This window comes from Carassius gibelio, chromosome B3, assembly GCF_023724105.1.
Source record: "Carassius gibelio isolate Cgi1373 ecotype wild population from Czech Republic chromosome B3, carGib1.2-hapl.c, whole genome shotgun sequence".
Taxonomy (NCBI): Eukaryota; Metazoa; Chordata; class Actinopteri; order Cypriniformes; family Cyprinidae; genus Carassius; species Carassius gibelio.
In genome coordinates, this window is record NC_068398.1 from 7,937,716 (window position 1) to 7,947,506 (window position 9,791).

Consider the following 9,791-nt stretch of genomic DNA (forward strand, 5'->3'; position numbering starts at 1 on the left):
GGGTGAAAAGCATTTGAGACACTTCATATTGATTTTATTTCCTATTTTCCACATGCTAATTTCAATTTATATATTGAAGACCTGTTAACGTACAGAATCAGTGGACTGAAATGTGAATAATTTTAGAGCGAAAATGTACAAAACATCAATATTCAACACGTGTCACTGGAATCATCTTCTTACTATGCCAATATCTCTTGCATCTTTTCAGGTTAATTCTGACACAAACTGCTGAAACGTTTAGACCAATGTGACAATCGTCTTATTAAAACATGACTCCTACCAAACAGACAATGTCACACCTGCACAAAGATTCTCAAGTCTTCATATAAACAAAGTTTGTTTGTGTTTAGTATGCGATGATGACCTCTTCTGCACGGGACGCCTCCTTTGTGCATCGATGCATGGCTCTAATGAAGGCAAAACAAGTCCGTCAGGCTGAACTCCAGCAACCGTGTCAGTGTTTCTCCAGAGCTTGAGTGAGGAGCTGATTCAGTCGTGAGATCATCGGACGGGGGTCTTCGTTCAGGCCAGCGGTGATCATGGCGTTGTCGTAAATCTGGTACGTAAAAAATGGCATTTAGTTTTTAATTAGAAACAGTATAGAGATGAGAGAGCGGGGGAAATGGTTTCTTTACCTGCTCCAGGAGAAGCTGTGCCAGCTCAGGGTTCGAGTCCTTCAGTGCGTGAAGCTTCTTGATCAGATCATGTCTGCAAACAAACACTTGATGTTAGACAAACCACAGCATTTCTACAATGCAAATATACTCTAGATTAGTCCAAAACATCACAATAATCCACATGACCCCAGTCCATCAATTAACATTCTGTTAAACAAATCCACAATTAATATGTTTTAACTTCAAATGGCTGTTACTGGCTTAAATACAATACGTTTCCTTAGATCCAGTAAAAAAACAAACAAAAAAAAGAGAGAATTTTAGGTGAGAAACATGCACAGATGATGAACACCGTTTAATGTGAGAGGACAACTAGAGATGGACTGTTTCACTGAAGGAAGCGTTTTTAAGGATTATGGACGTGTATTTTGGCCAGAAGCAATGGTTTTTAAGTCAAAACGCCTTTGTTTCTTACAAACATGCAACTTTTCACTTCAAGACATTAACTGATGGACTGGAGTGGTGTGGATTATTGTGATGTGTTTATCAGCTGTTTGGACTCATTTTGACGGCACCCATTCACTGCAGAGGATCCATTGGTGAGCAAGTGATGTAATGCTACATTTCTCCAAATCTGTTCTGATGAAGAAACAAACTCTGTGAACACTGTGTTCATCTGCATCTCCTCACTGTAAGGACATTATTCTGGAGACACTGGACTGTTTTCTTTTTTTTTTTTTCATGCAAACTGTCAGATTGATGATTTGTGTTCAGCGTCTCGTACCCAGCGTTGATCTCCAGCGTGGGCTGCAGGATCTGCGCTCTCTCCTCTGAGCTGCGGGCGAGCTGCTGTGTGCGCAGGAAGTGTCGCGCGGCACCCATCTCCAGCACCGTGATCATAGCGGGGTGTGTGTCCAGACGCGGCGTCACCTTCAGAAACATTGGTGAATTAATAATAATAAAGATAAACACTGTTGTCAGGTTTCCACACATTTGAGATACACACGTTTGAATTTGCAAAACGATGTAAATGGTTCAGTGTTTACAATTAAACACCATGTCAATCTTCATCATAATACAAAGATCAAAGGCCGATTACCAAACAAATCAAATCCTGATAAGAGATGAAATTCCTATTAAAGAGAAATGACAAACTTATAAAAAAAATATTTGTATGCAAATGAAATGCATGATTGCAAAATGTATATAAATTAAATTAATGCATGTTAATTTAATAAATGATACAAATAGACATTAAATTTTAATTTGGATTATTTTATGTAAGAAAAAAGGGATTTGTGAGGTAAAAATCAGACACCACTAATACTAAAAGTATAAAACTGAAAAATATAAAATTAAAATGAATGTTAATGCACAACTGCATTTTGGATGTATGTATTTTTACATGTATACTGGAATTAATTGCAATTAATTAATAAACACTTCATATTTTCATAGTATGTACATGCAAATTTTGAATATGTAGTTGCCTTTTGACTGATGTTTACTAAAAGTTACCTTTGCTACACAATCAGTGAAGTTTTATGTGAGTAGAAGGAATGAATGTGAATTTTGTTTCTGCACGTGCGTGTGATCACCTTGATGGTGGTGACTCTCTGTCCGAGGGCGTTCCTCATCCAGGCCATCAGATCTTCTGTCTGCTCATCCGTCAGTCGCTCTGATGCTGCACAACACAATCACAGCATCTTAGGAGATTTCAGGTAATTGGCCTTTCATTTATTTCACATTAACATTGTTTACAAAAGAAGGTGAAGCATCAAGAACATGAATTCATCAATTCAAGAGCTCCAGAATCACTCTTTAGTCGACACGTCTCAGATAATGACAGAAAATGGTGAAGGTATTGACTCTTACCTGGTTTGCTGTCTACAAATTTCTCCTCTTTGTAATGATCTACAACAATGTCGGTCTCGGCTGAGATGAGCTTCTTCCTGTCGAACTCTCGGAGGTGAAGCAGCGTGAGCTCATCGAACTGCTCAAAGCAGAACAAGACCTGCAGAAATACACACAACTTCAGAAACACACACAAATCTTCATCTGCTGTTGTGCTGCGATCAAAATGACTTTCCTTAAGAAATCCTGGAGCTTAAAAAAAAAAATTTGTTATTAATAACCATTTAAAACGATTCAGTTCAATTTGGTGAACTGGTTCAAAAAGATCCAGTTACATCGAATGATTCGTTCGCGAACCGGATTTGTTTTGAACTCTCTCACAACAGACACAGAAGAGAAGACAATGCTGAATAAAGTCCTAGTTTTTGCTATTTTTGGGCCAAAATTTTTTTTGATGCTTCAAAATATTCTAACTGACCCTCTGATGTCACATGGACTACTTTGATGATGTTTTTCTTACCTTCTGGACATGGACAGTAGACCGTACACACAGCTTCATTGGAGGGACTGAGAGCTCTCGGACTAAATCTAAAATATCTTAAACTGTGTTCTGAAGATAAAAGGAGGTCTTACGGGTTTGGAACGACATGAGGGTGAGTTATTAATGACGTAATTTTCATTTTTTGATTAACTAACCCTTTAACTGTAAATGATTAACCAGTTAAATACAGGACCAAACTAGTATCATTTGATACATATTGAAATATAAATACAGAATGATTAATAGAATAAATCAATAGCAAATAATAAGCATTAAATAAAAATAAATATTTAAATTAGTTTATTCTTTTGAAGCTTAAAGATTTTTTTTTTTAACAATGTTATTAATTAATATCTACTGTTATATTAGGAGGAAGATTGACTCTGTGTTTATTCAATACAAATAAATATATTATTAAATGTATAATACTATTATTAACTTGTTTGTTTATTAAGTTTTTTACGCCATGTTAGCATCATGGCTATTCACATGGCAAAAAGGTTCAGTATCATCCATAAGATTTATATTATATAAAACATTTCAACTTAACATAAGATAGAAAATCTAAAATACATTTAGGTGGTAAATTTTCAAATATTCCATGCAAGCATGTTTCAGAATAAAAGCGTTTTCTAGCAGCATCATAAAAATTTGAATTCAACAAAATATGCATAATAGTCAAAGGAACTTTACATGAAAGACATAAAGGAGGAACTTCGCCTATTAATAAAAACCCATGGGTAAGTCTTGAATGCCCCAGTCTACACCTAGTAAAGACAACTTGATCATGTCTTGATTTAAAATTGAACTAATATAGTTGAGCCACCAGAAGGTTGATGTATGTTTGGACCATATGCATTAAAGCTAACAAACTTTTTCAAGGACTAAGGACTGTCTGGTGACAAATGAGTTTCTTGGAGGCAAAAAGCAAAAGGGTTCATAGCATCATAACTAGAAGAATCATAACTAGTCGTTGAAGTTCTTCAAAATTTGCCTTTGCTCCACGACAGTTCCACTGAATAATACTGGTATTAATTATGTTGGTAAAACCAGTACTTGGCCTTTACTCATACTTTTAGGAGAGGGAAATTGTGGGTTCCGCCATGTTTATTATATTATTAAATGTACATTTTTATATTATGATTAAATGACATGTAGTTCTTTAAACATTTACAATTATGCACATTTTAATCCATTTTCTTAATGAAAACTTGAGAAAACAACTTTGATATGATTGATCTGATATGATTTAATCAGTGCATCTTTATCCTCCCATCAGCTGCTGACCAGTATTTCTGGCCATTTTGAGATAAACAGCAGCGTTGGAGCCCCCTTGTGTTCATCTCGAGATCTATCGATAGCCTTGTCAGTGAATAATGCACAATTATGATTTCAAAACAGGAGTAAACATACGTACTAATCAATTGTTTGCAGCACATCTGCAGTGCACTGTGACACCCTTTGGATCAACTTGTTGATTCGAGTGTGACCTGACTGTCTCTAGTCTCACCTCCATATCTTTCTGCTTCATGGCCTCAAAGTACGGCGAGTGCTCGGCCAGGTGGCGATTCGGTGCGCACAGATAGTAAATGTTCCTGGTTCCCGCCTTCATCCGAGAGGCGTACTCCATCAGGCTGGTCTGCTGTCCCGCAGGAAGTGCTGACGACTCGAAGCGCAGCAGCTTAGCGATGTCCTCCTGCGACGACATAATCATCCGCTTAAACACATTCAGAGAGAAACAGAGCGATTAAAGACTAAACCGAGGCATCTCGCACCTTGACGCTCTGCTCCGCTGTGGTGACGATGCCCTCGCGCATAAACAGCCCGTATTCGTCAAAGAAGCGAGCGTATTTCTCCGGATCCTTCTTGCTCTGGTCCAACAGGAACCGAATGACCCGCTGCTGTAAAACATCCCGCAGTTTCCTGAAAGAAAAGAGTCTGTTTTCTCTTATCTGCACGACACAAAAGGAACAAAGTCTCATTTCAGGCTGGTCTGTACCTGATCAGAGCACTTTCCTGTAGCAGCTCTCTGCTGAGGTTCAGAGGAATATCTTCACTGTCCACAACACCTGCAAATGTCCGTTGTTCGTTAATCTAATCGTGCATTTAAAGCTGGTTTCACTCAAACATCTGGACGCTCATCTGACCTCGTAGGAAGCGCAGCCACTTGGGCAGGATGTCTGTGGCTTTGGTTTGGATCAGAACCTTCCTGCTGTACAGAGCCACACTGGATCCCATCTCACGACTCACGTCGAACATGGAGGGCTTCTGCTCACACACGTTTACATACAACGATAACGCTGTCAGCTGTGCATGCATTCATTATTTGTTTTTTTTTCTATGCATCGTCTGACGCTCACCATCTCTGGCACGTAGAAGATGCTGCGGATGTTGAGCGGGGCGTCTGCACGGTAGTGCAGTGTGTAGCGCGGTTTATCATGAGCTTGAGCCACATAGCGATAAAACTCCTCGTGCTGCCACTCGCTGATGTCTTTGGGCTCCATCATCCACAGCGCCTGCAGAAAGAGAGAGAGAGAGAATCAGAGGACTGATCCTCAGAGCCACGGGGAGGTCAAAGGTCATTCACACACTCTACCTGCAGGGTGTTTAACCGCCGTCCGTTCAGGAAGATGGGAAAACTGACAAAGTTACTGTACTTAGTCACGACCTCTGAAAAACAGACCCGAGTCACGTCAGAGAGCATCTCATGTTTTATGTCAGTGTTTTTCTGGTTTGGAGCGCTGCACACCTTTGACTCGGTCTTCTGATGAAAACTCTTTGCAGTCGTCTTTAAGGTGAAGCACGATCTTGGTTCCCTGACGCACACCTGAAGCTTCTGCGATCTCAAACACTCCAGAGCTGCAGAGTAGACACACAAAACTCAGTGAGTAAAACACAAAACTCTGATTCACTTCATTCAAATGTTGGCTGTGTCTTAATGTTCGATGCCTAAAGACAAATATGGCAAAAGCTGGCTGAGATGTCCAGTTACTTTGAATGCTGATGGTAATTTTAGTCTTGATTTCAAACTCTGCTTCCAATGATCAAGAAAACCCAGTAATTGACATAAAGCCACCCATTGTTTTTCTTTAAAGCAGTGCACTTTTCACCCCAAACGCAATGTCAAGATCAGTCAAATCATTTATTTTAACTGATGTAACATGCAGTATTTTTTTTTTGCTCTATTATTTGTCATTTCTTAATTCTTCAATAAATGTTAAAGGGCTTTTTTACTTGCATTAGTTAGCCTAGTATTAGTTACTGTGTCATATTGCCCACTCCTGATCATGTTTAAATAATCATGATTATGATATATTGACCATTATGACTTCTGGCATAATTAAGGATCCCTAATAAATAAAAAAAAACACATCCTTTTTGTCCTAAAACTGTTCTTAAATCCATCTCTCACCCGTCTGAGGACCACTTGTATCCAGGAGCGCCGGGTTCTGCTGACTGAGAATAAACGTCCACTTTATCAGCCACCATGAAGGAGGAGTAGAAGCCCACGCCGAACTGACCGATGATGGAGCTGCTGGCCTCCGCTTGATTCTGAAGAGCGTCCAGAAACGCCTGACGGAGGAAGAACAACAGGACCATGAAAGAAAAGCACTGTCAGAATGAGGAACGGAAGAGTTCAGTGAAGAGTTCAGTGAAGAGCTCACCTTTGATCCAGATCGAGCGATGGTGCCCAGATTAGCCACCAGCTCCTCTCGGTTCATCCCAACACCCGTGTCCTACACATCACAGCAGAAAGATGTTCATCAAGACATTCCACACAGAGCTTGAAGTGCTCCGTCACTACAGTGGAAAACTAACTAACATTTAAAATGTTTAAAATATGCAAATATTCGATTTTTTAATTATTTTCTTTCTTATTAAGTACATACTGTTGCACAAATTAGTACTTTAAATGTATATTTCAGTCATTAATTTATATTACAGGCTAATTAATTTAAAATTACACATTATAAATATAAACCTTTTAATGTTATGTAAATACATTATTTATCATATACATTTTATTTATTGTGTGTAATGTATTAAAACGTATTGTAATGCAAGTTAAAAATTAAAAAAATAGTGTTTTAAATTCATATTTCCGATGATATTTGTAGTAAAATGACCCTATAGGTTACGTTTAATAGATAATATTTAATAAAAAGATATAAACATGTAATGTCAATAGTGTAAGTCGCAGTGGTTGAGCTGCTGTAATGAGTAAGACTGTAAGCTCATGATATGAGGGACCTGCACAACTGAACTAAATTCTACGCTATGATTAAAGTGAGAAATGAAAATAGATGAAGCACCAATTCCAGCACTACATTAAGATCTGATCATATTGTTCAAAACACTGTTTGTTGTTACAAGATGAAAATAAAAAATACATGCAATAGAAAGATATGTAGATGGTTGATTTTTGTCTAAAAAGTGACTAAAAAGTCCATGACTAACAAGTGTCAAGTGTGTGTTTATTCATAAACTGAGAACAGCTTTGGTATTTTGCAAACTAGAAATATAGAAAAGCTGTTCTATATCTTCTTTTCTTAGAACGCAATTGGTCTCAAGACTATAAAGTAATGTGTAATGGGACATGATGCATCTTGAAAAAAAGCCTCACTAACAGCTGTTTGATCTGATTGTAATACATGAGTGTGTGTGGTGATGGAGGTACCTGGATGGTGAAGGTGCCTGTGGCTGCGTCTGTCTGCAGGTGGATCTCCATGGGGGATGTTTCTCCTCCTCCTGTGATCATCTTGTGCCTCAGCTTCTCCAGAGCATCACTGCCGTTTGAGATCAGCTCTCTGATGAACACCTAACACAGCAGAAGAGTGTGTCAGAAATCACTGAGTCTACAGGAAGTTACAGTCTGACTCATGTATTTCTATGATATTTCTTCTGTTCATGCATGTATTATATTATTATAAAGATATTTCTCGGATGGGTTTTCTAGTTGTAAATCAGAATCCAATCCTTGAAATGAAAGCTTTATTTATTATTAGTGCAAAATTATGACATTTATTCATATCGAGCTAATTAAATATGCAAAAAAATCCAATCAATCTACAGAGTGGCCAATATATTACAGATGTGTACATAACACAACTTTATGATGAAAAATCAGATGAAATCAAATAATCAGCCTGAAAAAAATGTATTGGTTAATCACAACACAGTCTTAAATGCTTAAAGAGAATTGGTCAAACAGGAACGCATTGCATCTGTTTTTTGTTTAATTTCTCACCTCTTTCTCAGAATACAGCGATCTGGCCACAATATCCAGCAGTTTCTTCGTCTCTGCTTGAAACTCGTGTTTGGAGTAGGATCCTTATTTCAACAAAGAAACAAAGGTTTAAACATTCTTATGATTTCAATAAGCTACGGTATGTGGACTAACGAACTATAACTTAAGTCTCTGAATCTTTACCATTCAAATGTTTGGGATCGTAAGGATGCATTGTTGATGAATAGAAGCGTTCATTTCTTATCAAATATAAAAAGTAATGAACTGAATCTCTCTGATCCCAAGCGACGGTGTACCTTGAACGTTCTCGGTGTCACTGATGATGGTGTGGAGCGTCTCCTCCTCGGCGCTCTCGGTCTGCTGTGTGCTGTACCTGCGGTGAGCCACACTGACCCCAGCAGCACAGCTGGAGCTCCAGAGCCGGACAGATGTGCTGGGAGGAGGCTGCTGTCTGCCATTAGTGTCAACTATTGAAGAAAGAGTCAGAATCAACACTATTAAACAGCACTGAAGGTTTATTAACCACATACAGGGCTCTGGATACTGTTAGTCTATGTTCAACAGTTTTCTACATCTGCATACGCGGGTGAATGTGGCGATTATTTACAGAAATTGATAACATCACTGAACATGTCCAGTTGAGCAATATAAACTTATTCAGTACAAAACCTGTTTATTTTGTCAATGAGAAAAAAACTATTTTTTAAAGAAACAGCCTGTGTTTGTTTGATCAGAATCATTCGCCCCCTTTTATAATATTTAATCACTGGTCTGATTCCCTGATCTTCTTATTAAACGGCTAATCCATGTTAAACACATTGAACGTGTAATTTACCTCCAGTGAAAGTCGCGGGGACTATTTTCTTCCCGACTCCTCTGCTGGATGACAACAGCCTGACATGAGCCCTCTGAGAGACATTCAGAGAGTATTTGAGTAAACCTAATGATCGGATCATTTCTGCTGCTGCTACAGTTTGACCTATAGAAGACTGGAAACTACGGCGTGACAAGCGTATCGTGAGTCAAAGGACCCTGTTGACGCTAACTGATGACGTCTGCGTGCGGTTATATACATGCCTGTGTAAAATGTTTAAATGCAGTTACTCGATCGGCTTTTGGAGAAAAAAACATATCTTGACCCCTTTAAAGGCTATTGTTTTTTATTATTATTAAATTGACAAAGCTAATACAAACAAATCAGGTGTTTAATCTGATTCTACTGCATGGTTCTGTTCTTGAGCCCCTCGCAGTCTTGAATAAGGTGCTGTATGTGAATGTACCTGGATGCTGAAGGTGCCTTTGTTAGCGCTAGAGGTATATTATTGGAAATAATATTGGCAACAGTTAAAACATTTCAAAGTTAAAGTTCATGCAAACAGATATGATAACGTTATATATACACAAGTTTCAGTCAAATATGTATGTTTTAGTCCTATATCTAAACCCAGTGTTAAAGCAGAGCGCATCTGGAACATTAGGCTATCATTAAGGAGCTGAAGAACACGATTTATTTAGGGATCACATTCAC

General features: G+C 38.3%; 1 protein-coding gene across 1 annotated transcript; it reads right to left on the reverse strand.

The window, feature by feature from the left end:
* Positions 1-12: 12 nt before the first annotated feature.
* Positions 13-9,301, reverse strand: trap1 (TNF receptor-associated protein 1). The gene is made up of 18 exons (XM_052552974.1): positions 9,099-9,301; positions 8,560-8,730; positions 8,264-8,346; positions 7,694-7,834; positions 6,681-6,752; positions 6,428-6,588; positions 5,765-5,874; positions 5,612-5,685; positions 5,376-5,531; positions 5,163-5,283; positions 5,015-5,084; positions 4,791-4,938; positions 4,526-4,711; positions 2,496-2,634; positions 2,219-2,304; positions 1,405-1,550; positions 639-711; positions 13-559 (listed from the first exon to the last, which is right to left on the reverse strand). Exons 1-18 carry the CDS (start codon positions 9,217-9,219, stop codon positions 458-460), a joined length of 2,160 nt encoding a protein of 719 aa, XP_052408934.1. The 5' UTR covers positions 9,220-9,301; the 3' UTR covers positions 13-457.
* Between the last annotated feature and the right edge of the window lie 490 nt (positions 9,302-9,791).